The sequence below is a fragment of the Alosa pseudoharengus genome, unplaced genomic scaffold (genome assembly GCF_046254945.1).
Source record: "Alosa pseudoharengus isolate Yale_2024_CS ecotype anadromous, Long Island Sound unplaced genomic scaffold, YU_APseudo_1.1 YU_APseudo_1.1_scf_14, whole genome shotgun sequence".
Taxonomy (NCBI): domain Eukaryota; kingdom Metazoa; phylum Chordata; class Actinopteri; order Clupeiformes; family Clupeidae; genus Alosa; species Alosa pseudoharengus.
In genome coordinates this window covers 9,800,323-9,817,822 of record NW_027468609.1, presented here as the reverse complement: position 1 = coordinate 9,817,822, position 17,500 = coordinate 9,800,323, and the positions used below count along the sequence as shown (strand labels likewise).

At 50.4% G+C, this 17,500-nt stretch overlaps 1 protein-coding gene across 12 annotated transcripts in view; it reads left to right on the top strand.

Moving 5' to 3' along the window:
* Positions 1-17,500, top strand: part of LOC143122856 (putative E3 ubiquitin-protein ligase HERC1) — a 58,735-nt gene that overhangs the window by 22,914 nt on the left and 18,321 nt on the right. For 5 of the 12 annotated variants that reach the window (XM_076283795.1, XM_076283790.1, XM_076283786.1 and 2 more), the window contains exons 23-48: positions 1-186; positions 585-672; positions 797-845; positions 1,060-1,298; positions 2,352-2,549; positions 2,749-2,869; positions 2,977-3,217; positions 3,836-4,002; positions 4,718-4,879; positions 5,062-5,159; positions 5,248-5,346; positions 5,540-5,707; positions 6,046-6,285; positions 6,419-6,502; positions 7,235-7,454; positions 9,191-9,497; positions 9,926-10,782; positions 11,054-11,255; positions 12,386-12,543; positions 13,230-13,313; positions 15,134-15,341; positions 15,479-15,606; positions 15,715-15,923; positions 16,628-16,896; positions 16,980-17,059; positions 17,268-17,465. The exon at positions 1-186 is cut by the window's left edge and continues 115 nt beyond it. In XM_076283795.1, the coding sequence (XP_076139910.1) occupies positions 1-186; positions 585-672; positions 797-845; positions 1,060-1,298; positions 2,352-2,549; positions 2,749-2,869; positions 2,977-3,217; positions 3,836-4,002; positions 4,718-4,879; positions 5,062-5,159; positions 5,248-5,346; positions 5,540-5,707; positions 6,046-6,285; positions 6,419-6,502; positions 7,235-7,454; positions 9,191-9,497; positions 9,926-10,782; positions 11,054-11,255; positions 12,386-12,543; positions 13,230-13,313; positions 15,134-15,341; positions 15,479-15,606; positions 15,715-15,923; positions 16,628-16,896; positions 16,980-17,059; positions 17,268-17,465 (5,060 nt within the window). The remainder of the gene's footprint in view (positions 187-584; positions 673-796; positions 846-1,059; positions 1,299-2,351; positions 2,550-2,748; positions 2,870-2,976; positions 3,218-3,835; positions 4,003-4,717; positions 4,880-5,061; positions 5,160-5,247; positions 5,347-5,539; positions 5,708-6,045; positions 6,286-6,418; positions 6,503-7,234; positions 7,455-9,190; positions 9,498-9,925; positions 10,783-11,053; positions 11,256-12,385; positions 12,544-13,229; positions 13,314-15,133; positions 15,342-15,478; positions 15,607-15,714; positions 15,924-16,627; positions 16,897-16,979; positions 17,060-17,267; positions 17,466-17,500) is intronic. The other 7 variants (XM_076283794.1, XM_076283793.1, XM_076283788.1 and 4 more) reach the window with 5 other exon arrangements.

The following is a 17,500-nucleotide window of genomic DNA, read 5'->3' as shown; positions in this document are numbered from 1 at the left end:
GCCCGAGCGCGAGCCGCCGCCCAGGCAGTGGGAGCGCGGCCGACCCCCCCCCGACCACGCCCTGTCCTTCCCCGCCGCCTGCCACCTGCTGGTGTCCCGCTGCGTCTTCCTGCTGCTGGGGGTCCGCGCCGCGTGGCAGGAGCCCACCGAGCCCGCCGACTTCCAGGCCGAGAGTGACCAATCGCGGTACGTACTGTGGGCCTGTGAACGAGTGAACACAGCCGTGGCCCACTGGTTAGCACTCTGGACTTGTAACCGGAGGGTTGCCGGTTCGAGCCCCGACCAGTGGGCCGCGCCTGAAGTGCCCTAGAGCAAGGCCCCTAACCCCTCACTGCTCCCCGAGCGCCGCCGTTGTAGCAGGCAGCTCACTGCGCCGGGATTAGTGTGTGCTTCATCTCACTGTGTGTTCACTGTGTGCTGAGTGTGTTTCAATAATTCACCGATTGGGTTAAATGCAGAGACCAAATTTCCCTCACAGGATCAAAAAAGTATATATACTTATACATGATTGTACAGGATTGTACTTGTGGCTGTGTGCTCATTTCTCTCTATTCTCGTGCGTTCCCCCTCCCTCTCTCTTGCAGTAGGTCTCCCTCATCTATGGAGTCCCAGCCCTTCCTCAGCCCGATGTCAGAGTTCAGGTTCTCCTCGGAGTCCAAGAGACAAGGAGAGGTGTGTTCTCAGAGTGGCTAATGTTAATGTTCAAAAGAGGAGCTATCTGTTGTATAAGAGTAGCTATATAGTCTTTATAAGTCCCATGCTAATTGCTAATGCCTCTTTTTATTACCTGTTGTAGACCGCAGATCAATCAAAAGTGTCCACAAGGTCCTTTAAGAACAAAATGGGTAAGTGCATTATGTAAAGGCCACGTTATGTTATGTAGGGTGATACAGTATGGAGTTGTGATTGTTTTTCCTGGAGTAGCTGTGTGTAGTGTGGTCAGTTGTGATGTTTTTCCTGGAGTAGCTGTGTGTAGTGTGGTCAGTAGTGTGGTCAGTAGTGTGGTCAGTTGTGTGACTGTGCCCTCTGTGCCCCGCTGTGCCGCCCCCTGTGTTGCAGGGCTGCCCCTGTGCTCTCTGGGCATCATGAAAGACGCGTGGGAGCGCCTGCGCCAGTGCATCAGCCCCAGCGCCACGCTGTGCCCGGCCGGCCCGGGCTCGCCCATCCTGGGCCAAGTCTTCCACTTCCTGTGCGGCAGCCTGCTGCGCACCTCCGCCCTGGTGGAGCGCGACGCCGGCCTGCAGGCCGACCCCAAGGCCATCACCCTGGCCATGGCCCAGCAGCAGCAGAAGGCAGAGGTGAGGCCCACGGACCCTCCGCAAGAGGGCAGGTCTAGAGGTCCCAGTTGACCTGCGCTGATACATTTGACCAGTAAACATAAGTCCAAGTCCAAGTTCAAGTTCAAGTCCAAGTTCAAGTCAACTTTATTGTCAATCAAACCATGCAACAGTACATTACACAGTAGACTGAAAGTGTGTTTCTCCTAGGGCTGTCAAAATAACTGATTAATTTCGATTAATTAATTTGAGAAAAAATAACTGATTAAAAAAAATAACGCAGATTAATCGATTCTGTATGACCTTTGACCCCGAGCCGTTCTAGTTAGTAACTATTACTGTAAAATGAAGGAGAGAGAAGAAAATGTGCTGCCTAGATCATTGATTGGAACATTTACTTTTAAAAAACGGCCTGATGGTGTTGACAAAAATAAAGTGTTGATTAAAATAAAGTCCTCTGCAATGTCTGCAGCAAAGAATTTGCATATCACCGGAGTTTGTCAACTAAAAAGTCGCACATCAATGGAAAGAAATAGTGTTTACATTGAGGGGAGTGTTCATTTATTTTTATTGTGTCCCCTAGGTTATATCTGTGGACTGAAATGCCTTGTATGTGAAAAAAACTTCTTCCCGAAGCACTTTTGAATTTATTTCCTCAGCATATTAGGTCATATCATAGATTATTATGGCCATTATTTGAACAGTGAAAATAATAATAAAAGAGTTTTTTGACTTTAATGTCACTAATGCTGATTATTCAATGATTCATTTGAATTTAAATATTTAAAATACTTTCTCAGCAAAAATTATATATGTGATTAATTTAGATTAATTAATCACAGAGTATGTAATTAATTAGATAATTTGTTTTAATCGATTGACAGCCCTAGTTTCTCCCATACTCCAATGTGCAGTATTAAAACAAGATTTGACACACACTAGCATAACTAAACATAAGACTAAACATAGGACACCACTAGACAAGTGCAAATAGATAAGACATGCATGTATAGAGTCTGTGCATGATGAAAGCCCTGGGATGTGACTCTGCTGCTGTGGTGACGGTGTTGTTAGGTGCGGCTGGAGGCCCTGTGCCAGATCTCCACATTCCTGCACGAGATGGAGGATAAGAGCAGCGGCTCCACAGCGCCCCCACGCTTCCCTGGCCTCCTGCAGTCAGTGCAACTGCAGTTCCTGTCGGGCTGCTTCGGTCTGGGCACCCCCACCTCAGGCAGCCTGTCCAGCCCCCCAGAGAAGCTGCAGCACTACACTGTAAGAGCCCTGTGTACAGCCAAGAGAACACACTAATATGAGTGGACTAGAACTAGCACTTCCTTCACTCTCATTCTCCTATATTGAATGTTGATCTATTTTAAATGTATGACATGCGTTTGATATATGTGTGTGTGTGTGTGTGTGTGTGTCTGTGTGTGTGTGTGTGTGTGTGTGTGTGTGTGTTTTGCGTGTGCAGTCTGGGACACAGTCAGCTCAGATGAGCACTCAGAGGGAGCTGCAGTCTGCTGCTCACACACTCTACCAGCAGCTGGTGCGCGTCCTTCGCCAGAAGGTGGCGCTAGAGAAAGAGCAGACAGGTGAGCAATGCAGTGTGTTTACTCTGGCAGCGTTGTGCAAGAGTCGTTGTGCAATAGCCTCCCAGCTCCATGTGACTGATGGTGTTGGTGTGTGTGGTGTTCCTCAGGCGCCTACCAGCACCTCCTGCTGGCCACGGTGTTTGCGCTCAACTTCCACTACCAGCCGGTGGACCTGGTGGTGATGATCCGCAGCGGCCTGCTGGAGATCCTCTCCTGCCTGACCGACAGCACCTGCGTGCTCATGAACCAGCGCTGGCTGGCCGCCTCCGTCTCTGGACACATGCTGCTGAGCGGAGCGGTCAAGCTGGCCAGTGCCCGTCTGCTGCAGATACTTGCCATCGCCGCCAGGTGAGGGGCAGAGGCCCAGCCGTGTAGAGGGCAGACATGGGGGCAGAACTAAATGAGGATGGGTGCATGTGATGTTCATTTCCTCACCACTAGAGGACAGTAGAGGATCTATGGGCCTGTGTTTCTCATATAGATACCATTATGTTACCAGGATGTTTTATGTGCCCTATGGGATGATGACAACTTTATGTTGATTGATAGATAGATAGATAGATAGATACTTTATTGATCCCCAGGGGAAATTCAAGGTCTCAGCAGCATACATACAACACAAACACATTCTTTAACAGCAGAAAGAGTAATTAAAGTATATAATGTAAAAACACAACTAAGCAGTAAGGACAGTAGAAGATAAAGAATATGCTAAATATACAAAAATCATGATCATCTTGCTATCGCATCTTCTCTGTGTGTGTGTGTGTCTGTGTGTGTCTGTGTGTGTCTGTGTGTGTCTGTGTGTGTCTGTGTGTGTCTGTGTGTGTCTGTGTGTCTGTGTGTGTGTGTGTCTGTGTGTGTCTGTGTGTCTGTGTCTGTGTGTGTGTCTGTGTGTGTCTGTGTGTCTGTGTCTGTGTCTGTGTGTTTATGTTTGTGTTTGTTTGTGTGCGCATGTGGATCCAGCTCTTATGAGGAAGCCCTGCCTCTGGAGGTGTCCCAGGCTCTGATGGACGTGATGTGCGACCAGCTGCAGGGGCTCCTGCTCAGCGTCCGGCAGCAGGAGGCGCTAGAGAGCAGCATGGTGGAGCAGCCTGAGTCCCACGGCAGCAGCGCCAAGCACAGGCTAGAGAGTAAGTCAGCAACTCCAACCACACCACTAGCCTACAGTGGACACCTTCATTCAGGCGTCTGTTCTGATACTGCTGGAGACAGCTGTGCCTCTGGGCATAGAGTGGCCAGCTGGATTCCCATCTCCACTTGCCTCGGGTCAGAAGTGTCCATTAGGAAGATGCTGAACCCCAAATAGCTCCTGAGGAGCAGGTTTGGCCTCAGGCACTAGGACGTCAGGCATTTTAAGTGAGGCTCTTTTAGTGTTGGTTTGTGGAGGGAAGAGCCTTCTAAATGGCATCCACTTATCACACAATAGAGGGGCTGTTGTGCTCTTTAGTGGGACTGAAGTTGTGCTACACTTTTAGCTGATGTAGGAGAAGTGTGGACTTAACGGTATCTCATTTTATTTATTCACAAAGACACCCCTTATTGATTAACATTTCTGTAAATGTGCCAGTGTTAACCAGCTGACGAATTTTCAACTCAAGTCCTTTTTAATTGGGCTTCCCTTACATTATGTCTGTGTGTTTCTGATTGTGTTAACATGGTTGTTTGTGTGATTTTCATAATGTCCATGTATCTTGTGTATATGCATTAATATGCTGATGGTGTGTGTGTGTGTGTGTGTGTGTGTCTGTGTGTCTGTGTGTGTGTGGGTTGTGTGTGTCTGTGTGTTTGTGTGTTTGTGTGTGTGTGTGTGTGTGTGTGTGTGTGTGTGTGTGTGTGTGTGTGCAGAGGTGGAGGCGGTGCGGAGCAGCAGAGTAGTGGAGTCCCAGCTCGCTGACTTCCTGGTCTTCCTGAGACGCATCCTGTCACTACGAGTCACCAAAAGAGTCTCCACCTTCATCAAGTGGATTGACCCGCTTATGACAATCATTTCTTACAAGTGCACTGCAGGTAACACTAAAAGAACGCCTGTTGATCACTTCAATGCCATACTTCCTCGTGGCCTAAATAGCAGTCATTCATAACCCAGCTCTGTTGAGGAAGCTGTTGGCAGGCCTGTGAATGAAAAGCACCTGATGCATGTGATGAATGGCAAAGCTCTGTTTCAGCTGTGGCGTGTGATGTGTTTTCAGGGACTCCATGTTTCCGGAACCTGCGAACCAAGCTGCTGGCCTTCCACATTCTGGAGGCGTTGTTACCCGCCTGCTCTGAGCCAGTTCATGTCAAACAGGTGAACATCTGCATGGTCTTGTAACGTTTCCAAGGATATTTTCATTATGAAGTGTGCAGAAATCACAAGATCTCCTATCCCCTTTTAGATTGTCGACCAACTCTTTGGACTTTTGTCCACGTTCATGTGGGAGGAGCCTCTGGCGGTACGGAAGAATCTGGAAGCTCTCCCTGAGGGCTGCAAAAGGGTAAGTAACATTCCTTATACCATCACCTCTCACATCTGAACTCAAGCGTTAGCTGAAGAGTAAACTGTGTGTGTGTGTGTGTGTGTGTGTGTGTGTGTGTGTGTGTGTGTGTGTGTGTGTGTGTGTGTGTGTGTGTGTGTGTGTGTGTGTGTGTGTGTGTGTGTGTGTGTGTGTGTGTGTGTTTCTCCTGTAGGAGAGCATGAGTGAGGACGAGTGCATTCCGATTGGAGACTTCTCGTTTGACCCGCACAAGTTGACGTGCTGCTCGCTGGAGAGCGGGAACGTGCTGGCCCACGGAGCCGGAGGGAAGGGCTACGGCCTGGCCACCACCGCCATCACGTCCGGCTGCTTCATCTGGAAGGTACGGCACACGTGGGCAGGCCCTGCTGGACAGCATCTGAGCTGCTCCACTCCTGTGCTCTCGGCTGTAACGGTGGGGTGAGATGTCTCAGTGTTGTGTGCCGGATGGACTCCTAAATGTCAGTGGGTCAGCTGAAGTTGTGTAAGGCATCTGGGGATTAACCAGCTGTATGTAACCAGCCAGTCTGAACATGCTGTTCATCCGTCATGATGTCTTCAGTCCAAAAGCACAAAAAAAGAGCCGAAGTATTTTCTTCCTAGATCTGTATTTGTCTCATCTGAAGTGCACGTGTAGCACTGTGTGATATCTGTGGTGTCCCTGTGTGTGCTTCTCTGCAGTTCTACATCACCAAAGAGAACAAGGGCAATGAGGGCACCTGCATCGGCGTGTCGCGCTGGCCCATCCGTGACTACAACCACCGCACCACCACGGACATGTGGCTGTACCGCGCCTACAGCGGCAGCCTGTACCACGGCGGGGAACTGGGCCGCGCCCTGCCCTCCTTCACCCAGGGGGACACCATCACCTGCATTCTGGACATGGAGGCCCGCACCATCTCCTTTGCCAAGAACAACAAGGTCACTTCATTTACTCCACCTAAAACCTCTGGGGTTGTGTTCATTGACCATCACTCCTCCTCACTGGGCTATTGCTTCACTTATTACTTCAGTGTTGCTGTGGTCTTTAATGTCCATCCTGTTTGCCCTGCAGGAGCCCAAGCTGGCGTTTGAAGGAGTGGATGCTACCGAGCTGTACCCCTGTGTCCTCTTCTACAGCAGCAACCCTGGGGAGAAGGTCGGCCATTTGAACCTTCCAAATGTCTATAGACCCTTTCAACAATAAAAACAAAAACAATGCTTGAACGTTCTATTTGGGCCCCAATCTACTTCCTCTGCATTAAGATAACATATGGAATGTTAAAAAGGAAGTCTTGTGGGGCCAACTATGATGCTGATAATGGAACTCTCTTGAAAGGGTCCATAGTAAATGGTCCTTGTTTTTTAGGCTACGTTTATACGGTGACGATGAAAAGAGAAGACGCAGAAGTGGCGTCTCTTCTTCATTTTTTTATTCGCGTTTAGACGAGCATTCTCAGGGGGAAATCTTTGTTTATATGAAGACGCAAGAGTACGTGATATTCGATTGGATATGCATTCCAGACTGCTGGGTGGTGGTGTGATAGAACCCCGGTACGTCACGCGCAGACATTCTAATTTGACAGTTTAGCCAGAGAGGTAATCAAGGATCTTTGGTTTAGCCGTTTAGACGGAGACGCAACCCGGGTCGTCTTCAAAACTCTACACTCTGGAAGGAGTCTTCAGATTTTTGCGTCTTCAAGCCCCGATGGCTGGGTCGCCGTGTAAACGAAAGGCACTTATGATAAAATATTTTGTCGTCCTTCTTCGCAATCGTTCTCGTATAAACGGCCCCTTATAGATGCTGACCATGCCCATGTGAATATGTCAGGGCCATTGACAGCCGTGTTGCTTTCAATGTTATTGACCTTCCTGTCCTCCACTCCCGTAGGTGGCGCTGTGCGACCTGCAGATGCGGGGCATGCCCAGTGACCTGCTGGCTGGAGAGCCGCTGTGCAGCCCCAGGGCCACAGTGCTGCTGGAGGCCACCGTCCAGCTCCTGAGACGCCTGCACCAGGTCGAGGGCTGGACCAGCCACATCAACCAGCACATGCAGGCTCGCCTGGAACTCATCGCCCCACTGCTCAGAGATGGAGGCGCCCACAGACAGGGTCAGTCCCACTCCCCACACAGCATAGCATCATCTGATATATACAGGGTGCGATTTGTAGGGGGGGATGGTGAGGATTTCCCCCCCTCTGGTTTTCCTATCCCTACCTCTGCTAAATAATTTTTATCCCCGGTGGGGACAACATTTATCCCCCTCTGCCCCTCATATTGATTAATGCTACTTCATATAAGTAAAGTGCTGCAACGTGAGAACAGTCTAATAGGCTAGCCTACATAATAATCTGACATCAGAAACGCACCGTCAGCACTCATGCTGCTGACACAGTGGCTGCGTGATAACTTAATTTGGCCTTGATCGTGCACGACATTTCAGAATGTCGAGTGTGTAATCCATCATAAATGGCTAGTTTCAATGGAAAAGTTAGCTGGACAAATGAAAGAAAACGAGAAGGATTCAGTGAAGCATAATAATGTTTTAGAACCTTCAAAATTAGAAAACTGATGCAACTGAGATGGAGGACAACTGCACGTAGAGTAGAACGTAGGCCTATTGTCCGAAGGAACTTACATTAAATGAGGAGATATTTGCTGAATGTCACAAAAAGTGTTACAGAAATTTCTTGGCATCGCTTATTCAATGGCTCTCTACCGAAACACCTGTAGTTTGCGGAGGACGAACGAGAAAGCACTCGTTTGATAAATCAGCCAGTAGGCTAGGCCTAGTAGACAAATAACTTTTAGAAATAATCTGTACTGCAAAAACGAATGTTGGTGGGTATTTAAACTATCTAGCGTGTGTTTTAACAGCTGCAAGAAATAGAAGCTTCATGGTCTTTATGTTCTGGTTCGTAAATTATTTTCATAAAACTTCAAGTTGCCCTATAACTTTACTCTCCAAACTCTTCACTGCACTGTAGGCAATTAACTGACAGTATGATAGGCTATTTATTTTCTGTAGGCTACAATAAACACATTTATTTTTTCAACTTTTGCAATATTACGCACTTGGCTACTGAACGCAAATCAGCAGGAGAGAGAATGCACGTAGCCTATGCAGCGTGTAGCGCAATGTGTAGGCTATTTGGTTACCAACTAACACTGTTAGCCAATTCACTAACTTAAGACTTCAGTGCCATCATATACAACAATTTTTTACACAACAAATACAGAAAGGATGGAGGCAGCAAAAGTAGAGGAGTCATTTCAGATGGGGCAAGAACAAGGTGAATTTGTATGCTTGTCAAAACGTAGTCCTACCCTGCATTAGAGGAGATGATCATCATACCAAGCACACTCGCTGTTTAAAGTCATACACCACGGTAAACTAAAACTAAAATGTTAAAAAGGTGGCAAAAATAATATAGGGTATTATTAGCCATGACATTACTAGGCTATGAATCGTTCGTTCATTTTTTTTTTTTTGGGGGGGGGGGGGTTTACAATCTCAAAATCATCCCCCCCTCTGGTTTTTACACAAATCGCACCCTGGATATATACCCAGTGATCATGAAAGTAGGGAATCAGTGGGTATCTATAGACTTGTATCTGTCAGAAGCACTCTAAATGGCTGGTCAACGCTGTCTGGTGGTGTAGCCCTTCATACGGTGAAATCGCAATGAACCATTTTCTGATTTTTTATTTATTTTTTTTATCTTGAAGGGCATGTGCTGCATGGGAAGGGTGTTATGCTATTTTGTCCAAATCTAGTTGTGAAACGATGCTGTGGGTTGTTTAGATTAGATTAGTGACCTCTGACTGTGTCTCATGTCCTGCCCAGGCCACAGCCCCAAAGGCCCAGAGGAGGGTGCCGATCAAGAGCGCAGCGGGCCAGAGAGCGGAGGCTCCACGGGCCGCGTTATGGAGCTGGTCACAGGCCCCGCGGGGCTCTCGGAGGCCCAGCTGAATGCCCTGTGCACAGAGGTGTGGCCCGTGCTAGCCCTGATCGGCGGGGTGGACAGTGGGCTGCGGGCAGGAGGGGTGTGCCTCCACAAACCCAGCGGGCGAAGGGCCACACTGCTGGGGGTGCTCAAGGAGGGCAGCCCACTGGCCAAGCTCCAATGGGAGGAGGCTGACCTCACTGTCAGGTACCAGACACACACACACACACACACACACACACACATTTTTACCAGATTGGAAGATTATAGTTATTATTTCAAATGACCCTTTGTTTTGCAATGCAAAATTGACTGTAGCAATGTGTTATGACTTTCTTTCTTAGTTCAATCTCTGTATCATAATTTCCATTACTGCAATCCTTTGTCATCTTTGCAAGCTAGACGTGAAGCCTCATTTCCTTTTCTGTATGTCTGCCGTCCCTTTGCTCCTGTTAATTTCTGTCTTGTCCATTTGTTACACTTTTCTCATTCATCCTTTTCTTCTTTGTTCTTGTCTTCTTTTCTCCCACTTCCTTTAAAACTCCTCCATCCTTTCCTTTCATCCCTCCCTTCCATCATTATCTCTATCTCCATGTTTTGCGCCTCTCTCTCTCTCTGATGGCACTAACCAAAAGCTCCCTGAATTCTTGGTCACCCAGCGACACGCCGCTCTCGTCCCTGGAGCCGTGCGACGTGCCCCAGCTGGACATCTCGCTGCTCCGCGGCCTGCGTCCGGCCGTGCTGCTGGACCTGCTCCTGCTCACCGGCCTGCTGGAGGAGCCCGAGGGGCCCGGGGCCCTGCGGAGAGGTCGCGCCGAACCGGACCCCGCCACCACCGCCGCCGCCGCCGCCGCCGCTGCTGCTGCCACACAGCGCAGTGAGCTGGAGCGCCGTCTGGACGAGGACATTGCCCGGGTCATGCAGGACGAGGACACCCAGCAGACCCCGGCCGCACCCGCCGCCGTGCCCAGGGAAGGAGAGGAGCCGGCCGGGGAGGAGGGAGCCAGACAGCCGGAGGAGCCACCAGAGCAGAAGGCCTCTCCGAAAACCCCCAGGACTCCAGGAGCGGAGCCCGAGGCCTGCGCCCCTCTGCCCACCCCGACTCACCCGTCGCCTCGGCCCGACCTCTTCGCCCTGGAGCTCCGCGCCGTGCGCCTCTCCTACCTCCTCCTGGGCGCCCTCAAGTCGCTCGCGGTCATCCTGGGCAGCGGCCGGCTGGCCGACCTGCTCCTGGTGCAGCGGCCGGACGCGTCGTCCTCGTCGGGGCCGTCGTCCGGGGCCGAGGGCGCCCAGAGCCCCCCTCCCGCAGAGGACGGGCCCGAGCTGCGCTCCGTCCTGCAGTTTGTGGTGCGGAGCATGGTGAAGTGGGCCGTGCGGCCCTGCCCCATCAAACACCCCGTGGCCCTGGCCGACCTGGAGAGGGCGCAGGTGATGATCTACAAGGGCGTCCTCAACAGGCTGCACCTGGATGGCAGCGGCAAAGACCACAGAGGTAAGAAGCGGGGGAGGGGGGGGGCGTGGGTTGAAGGTCGGGAGGGGGGGGGGGGGGGTTGAATGTCTTACTGCGTTTGTTGCTGTACCTGTTTTCTATGGCAGTGGTGCGTTATTGGCGGTCACATTCCTCTCTGTACTATGCTTGCATCCTTACACTGGGCTAGTGTGCTGCAGCTGTTGGGCCCTTGTGTGAGCGTGTGGGTGCTCTTTGTTCCTGCTGTTGTGCCCTTTGTGTGAGCGTGTGGGTGCTCTTTGTTCCTGCTGTGTAGATCTGGGGCTGCACTCGGCCTCGCAGCCCGTCTCCAAGTCCTCCAGCTCGGTGTCGCTCTACAGCAACGGCTCCGACGGCACCGCCGCCTTCGGCCAGTCGGCCTCCTCCTCCACCAACGACCTGGCCAACTCTCTGCTGACCGCATTGCAGGCGGACGGCCTAGAGAACTTTAACCCTTTCCTGCCCATCAACTTGCTGCAGTGAGTGCCATTTATAGCCTGTGCCATACCTGGTGTTCGGTTTAGGTATGGGGCCTACGGGTCATCGTCTAGTTAGCACTTTTATAAAATCAGTAGTTAGTCATCCACAGTGTAACCCAATCAGTGGAGGCCAGATCACTGCATCCACTCACACACTCACACACTCACACACGCAAGTGTTCATGTGCGCACGTTTCTCACGTCCCCGGGATGTTTTCGCTCCAGATCCGCATCAGTAGGTGAAACCACCGACACTCAAAGCGAGAGTCCGGCAGGTGAGTCCGTTAGGTGTGTGTGTGTTTGTTTGAGTGTGTGTGTGTGTAAGTGTGTGTGTGTGTGTGTGTGTGTGTAAACTAACGCGGCAGCTTGGGCTGTTTTGACCTGCCTGCCTGGCCTAACCGCTGGCATCTGGACGTGGCATCAGGGAAAAGGCCAGACCTGACCTGCAGATGCACTACCCCACACCTGACACACGATCACATGACCACAGGCTCCAGTCTCTCCTCCCTCTCCTCTCCTCTCTCCTCTCTCTGCACCCCCTACATCATGCGTTCCCCAACATAGAGTTGATGCATGGTGTAGCCACTCATGTCAATGCTTGTGACAACATGACTTGTGTCCTTTTTGTAAGCCTGAACTGATTGTTTGTAATCTAGTCCTAGCTCATGACAAGTGTTTCCGAGTAGTGGATGAAGCAGTAACATGCACATGAGGCATTAGAGGTCCTCCTCTTACACTGTAGGTTTATTGTGTAACAGTAGAACACTAAAGGTTGCGTTTCTATTTTCCTAATGATGCCAGCCAAGGTTAGGTATTGCCTACTGTCACTTTCTTTCTCTATCTGCGCTCTCTCTCTCTCTCTCTCTCTCTCTCTCTCTCTCTCTCTCTCTCTCACACACACACACCCCCCCCTCTATCTCTCTCTCTCTCACACACACACCCTCTCGCTCTCTCTCTTTCTCTCTCTCTCTCTCTCTCTCTCTCTTTCTCTCTCACCCCCCCCTCTCTCTCTCACACACACACCCTCTCTCTTTCTCTTTCTCTCTCTCTCTCTCTCTCTCTCTCTCTCTCACTGGTGAGCACTAGCCTAGCATTGTGTGTGTGTGTGTATGTGTGTGCGCTTATTGCAGGCGGATGGTGCTAGCGCGCTTCCCCACGCTGGCAGGGCTGGTCCATAACCCCACGCTGCCCCCAGGCCTCAGCCTGGCCAGCTCCGCTTCCTGTGAGGGCTTCACTGAGCAGCAGACCAGCTTCCTGGAGCCCTGCGGACAGACCCGCACCCCCATGGGTAAGAGTCACCAGGGAGAAAAGAGAGAAAGAGAGAGGGAGGGAGGAGAGAGGGAATAAAGGGAGAGCAGGGGAGAGATAAAAGGCTCCTAATGAGCTGTACAGGAGAAGGGTCAGGCTTATAAGGGATGTGGCTGCTTCAGCATGGCAATGAAGGCTGACTCTGGTGTGGATCTCACAGGCCTTGGTGGAAGTGTTTTTCTTTTCTATTGCAGTGATGTGTCTGTCTTGTGTGTGGGCCTTTATTTGGAGTGTGATGGCTTTGGTTGCATGAGACTGCAGTTAGCACTTGCTCTCACACATCTCTTTTTTACGGCACCATGAAATTCACAGCCAACGGCAAAACCCTTTCTGTTGTCCTGTTTAATTTGCTTTTATTTTATTTCACCTGTGCTCTTTGCACCGTGACCATCACAGTGTTCTAGAGGAGAAATAGTTCTTTAATGAATTTGTAGTTGAATAATGTACTGCTATTTGTTGTAAAGTAGCATCATCAGTTGTATCACATAGCGATAGTTCTCTTTCCCATATAGAATTACCGCCTTGCTCTTCATCAGATCACAATATCCTTTTGTAAATCTGTAGAGATAGTTTTTTTTTTTTTTTTTTTTTTTTTTCAATCTGTTGTTGTTAACTTGTTTCTGTTCTGGTAACGATTTATCTGTCTGTTCTCCCTTGCCACTCCAGAGCGTCCTCAAATGTTTGTCCCCGTTCGCTTGCTAGAAATGGGCTTCTCCATGAGGCATATCTACAAGGCCATGGAGGCGGCAGGTACTCCAGCCAGTCACAGCTCCTCTGACTAGTCTTCCCTCGATAGTCCAGCTCCCTCTAGTGTCCTTATCCTCCCCTCCCCATCTCTAGCAGTGCATGTCTAACTGTTCCAGAGCTGCTGCTTCTCCTTAGAGAAATTTAAAATATGCATCGACGTCTTTAAAATATGCATCGACGTCTTTAAAATATGCATCGACGTCTTTAAAATATGCATCGACGTCTTTAAAATATGCATCAAGGTCTTTAAAATATGCATCGACGTCTTTAAAATATGCATCAAGGTCTTTAAAATATGCATCGACGTCTTTAAAATATGCATCGATGTCTTTAAAATATGCATCGACGTCTCGTAACCAAACAGTGAGAGGAACAGCCTTGAGTCGCCTAGTCAGTTCTCATGACGCCATTGTTGTGTGTGTGGTCCAGGCCCAGTGAGCGAGGTGGAGTGCTGTGGTGTGTGTCCATAGAGACGCAGACGCACACCGATCAGTCTGGGCCACCTTCACGCCACCCACCCACTCTGCCTGGTGCCCATCACCGCTTGTGCTCCATCACCCCCACGCCACCCCACCCCACGCCACCCCACCCCACGCCTCCCCTCCTCCCACTCCTCACCGCTCCTCATCCCAGCTCTCTGTCCCCCCCCACACATGTGGGCATCATCTGTGCCAGTAGGCGGGTTTCTGTTGGGGTGGGTGGCTCCAGGGGCAGTGTGGGGGGGGGGGCACACTAATCTTCCCATGCTCATGTGCCCTTCACAACCTCTTACCAGCTAATCAGGTTCCCTAAGCAATGCACATTTCAGTTTCCTTGCATACCTGTCTGAGTCCATCAGATAGTGCACAGTTTCCTTTAGTATCAACAGAGAATGTCTAATAAGGGGAGAACTTCCGGTTTCTGAGCTGGTTGCAGTTCCTTCTCTGGTTCCACGTGAGGGCGCTCGCCGGCAAGTGCAGAATGAATGGTGGTCTGTGGAGCTGTACCTCCATACCTTGTTTAGTAATTTGAATGTTTCATTCGAAAGGGGAGGCAAAGAAAATACACACTGTTGAGTATTATATTTTTTAAAGTCACTTAATTGTTCTAAAAAGCCTTCCAACGTTTCAGTGACGTCATTCATTAACAAGTACTCGTTCATTCAACTTTAGACATATAATCCATAATGAATCTGCGATTCTTCAACGACAATCATGTGAAAGAGACAAATTTAGCCGTCTAGCTCCATAGACCTAGCCTAGAAATCTAGACGCACCCTAGCGGCAGCAAATTAAATTTGCTGCCAGGGCTAGTCTAGCAACTCTCAGTTGGCTTGTGAGCTCGAAAAATTTAACTTCTATCAGGCCAATCAAATCGTGTATAGAGTCGTTAGGCGGGCTTAACATAATATTGATGGCAGAGTTGCAACGGTTTGGCTTGAATTCCCTGCTGGATTTTGCACTCATCAGCGAACGCCACCAGTGGAATTCTGGTGTAACTGCAACCAAATTCAGTACAATGGGGTTTAATAGGGAGTGAACAGGCTCTCCGTAGACGGGCTCTGGTATCAAGGTGTACAAGTGCAAGGGGTTTTCAGTCAGAAGTTTATACATGGCCTGGATAGTTCTGATTTGACTATGCAAAGGGTTTAGATAGTTCAAAGTACTGAAGTGGTGTTGGAAACTCAAATGTGTGCTGCTTGGGGTTTTCAGGAGCATTGAGGAGATTCCCTGCATTAAGTGAGAGGCTTTAACATCCCCAAACTGCTCACTGGCACTGTTTAGAAGCCTCACTGTGGACGAGTGTGTGGGTGACCCTTGACCCTTCTTTGGTGTGTCCGGCAGGCGTGACGGGGGAAGTTGACTCGCGCACCATCGAGGTCCTGGCCAGCTGGATGCTGGAGCACCCTCTGGCCGACGAGCCCCAGCCTGGAGAAGGCACGTCTGCAGCGGGCGCGGTGGACACGCCGTCCCCGGATGGACCGGAGACGGTGCAGTGCCCCGAGAGTCCAGCCCCGGTCAACCTGCAGGAGAACAGGGAGCCCAGCGAGAGGTGCGCTGCCATGCCTTTGCATTTCCTCTCCATCAACTACTCTTTATCTTAATCCAGGTGATTACAAACCTAAAACTCTCTATACACCATTATGTGTGTGTATGTGTGTGTGTGTGTGTGCATGTGTGTGCGTGTAGTCTGTTGGCTGGCCTTGACCTGGTGGAGAGGGAGAACTTCTTGGATGTGCACCTGACCCGGAACAGGCCACCACCTGCCCGTCGCCAGAGGTCCAGCCTGGGCCAGAGAACGTCCTTCAGGAGAGCAGGTAGGCATTCAGACATGAGGGCATTCATGTGGTGGTCTGCAATGCAAAAGGTTTCTTTGTAGCAGTATTAGCTGTGCACCTGATGAATTCTGTCTGCCTGTCCGTCAGATTCTCCGTCGCCCAATCCGCTGCCGGCGCTCTACAGGCAGGATGTGGGCGTGGCCGAGTGGCCAGAGCGGGCGGAGACGCATCCGTTCGCGGCAGAGGAGGAGTCGGAGCTGGGCTACATGGACGACTCCTACCAGGAGGAGCCCTTCGAAGAGCTGCTCAGTCCAGAGTTCATCAGCTCTGAGAGGGACACCCTGTGGATGGTGGAGGTACTGCAGCTGCCATGTGCCCCCTAAACATTACAACACAGAACGGTTCTAATGCATACTTGACATACCGTAACTTCTATTTCTATAAACTATTAGCCGCGGATTATACATTGATTTCGCAAAATTTCTTCAGCTATGAGGTTAATACACGGGGGCAGTTAATATGGTACTGCCCTGCGGCTTATACACAATGTGGCTAATACACAGGAAGTTACTGTACTCACCCATGGAGGGGAAATAACAGGGAGGCTAGCCCGGGCACGTAACTGAAGCGTTCCGTTCACAGAGCGTCTGCTGCAACAATTAGCTTCCATTGTAATCAATGGAGCTGGCTACACCAGTTGTGATAGTGGTGCGTACGTTTAAAAAAATTAGACCAGTCTTCAAAATCTATTTTTACGTAACACGAACGGAGCACTTCAGTTACGGACACGGTGTAGCCTCCCTGTAAAAAGCCACAACATTTAGTAATGACCCTTTGGTATGTTTGCATTTTTGGTGTTGATGAGACAGGATGAACAGTTAATGGCTATTTTAAATAAGCATAGGGTGAAAAACTGACGTGTGTGTGTGTGTGTGTGTGTGTGTGTGTGTGTGTGTGTGTGTGTGTGTGTCTGTGTGTCTGTGTGTCTGTGTGTCTGTGTGTCTGCGTGTGCGTGTGTGTGCGTGTGTGTGTGTGTGTGTGTGTGTGTGTACATACGTAGGGAGGAGAAGAGCACCCGGAGCCTCATGAGATGGTGGAGTGTGAGCTGTGCAGCACTCTCACCCTGCAGTTCAACAACCACATGAAGCGTCACCACCCAGGCTGCGGTCAGAGCGCCGGCCGCTGCGGTTACCGCAGCAACGGCGCCTACGTGGACGGCTGGTTCGGGGGCGAGTGCGGCTCGGGCAGCCCTTACTACCTGCTCTGCAGCACCTGTCGAGAGAAGTACCTGGCCGCCAACCTGGGCGATCTCAACTCCAAACAGGACAGGTGAGCAGCCGCGTGCCGTAAGATCTAGAACCATCTCATCTGTGTGCTATAAGGAAGAATACTGTAGAATAACTTAACTGTAGAGTGCTGTGTTTCTTCATCGTCTCTCTCAGGAAGGGACTGGCGTCGGATTTGATCGGCCGTTTGGATAGTACATCAGATGGTATGTACTGTACAACTACTTCTGTGACCTTCCATAGGCTGTTGTAGCAATGTCCTTTTCCTCATGAGAGAGCTGTGTGTGTGTGTGTGTGTGTGTGTGTGTGTGTGTGTGTGTGTGTGTGTGTGTGTGTGTGTGTGTGTGTGTGTGTGTGTGTGTGTGTGTGTGTGTGTGTGTGTGTGTGTGTGTGTGTGTGTGTGTGTGTACACAGATGAGTGGGAGCTTGGCAACCAGGAGGCAGCCGACGCTGACCGGCTGACCGGCCAGGAGGACTTTGGGCTGCTGTTGAGGCCACTGGGCCTGAGTGAGAAGAAGCTGGTGCCGGACCCCATCCCCTTCACGGAGGCCGACCCACTGGGGGCCATCACCAGCAGCTCCCTCAGCGGAGAGTCGTCCCTGCTCCACAGAGGTACGGCCGCTGACCTGAGGTGGACTGGTCACTCA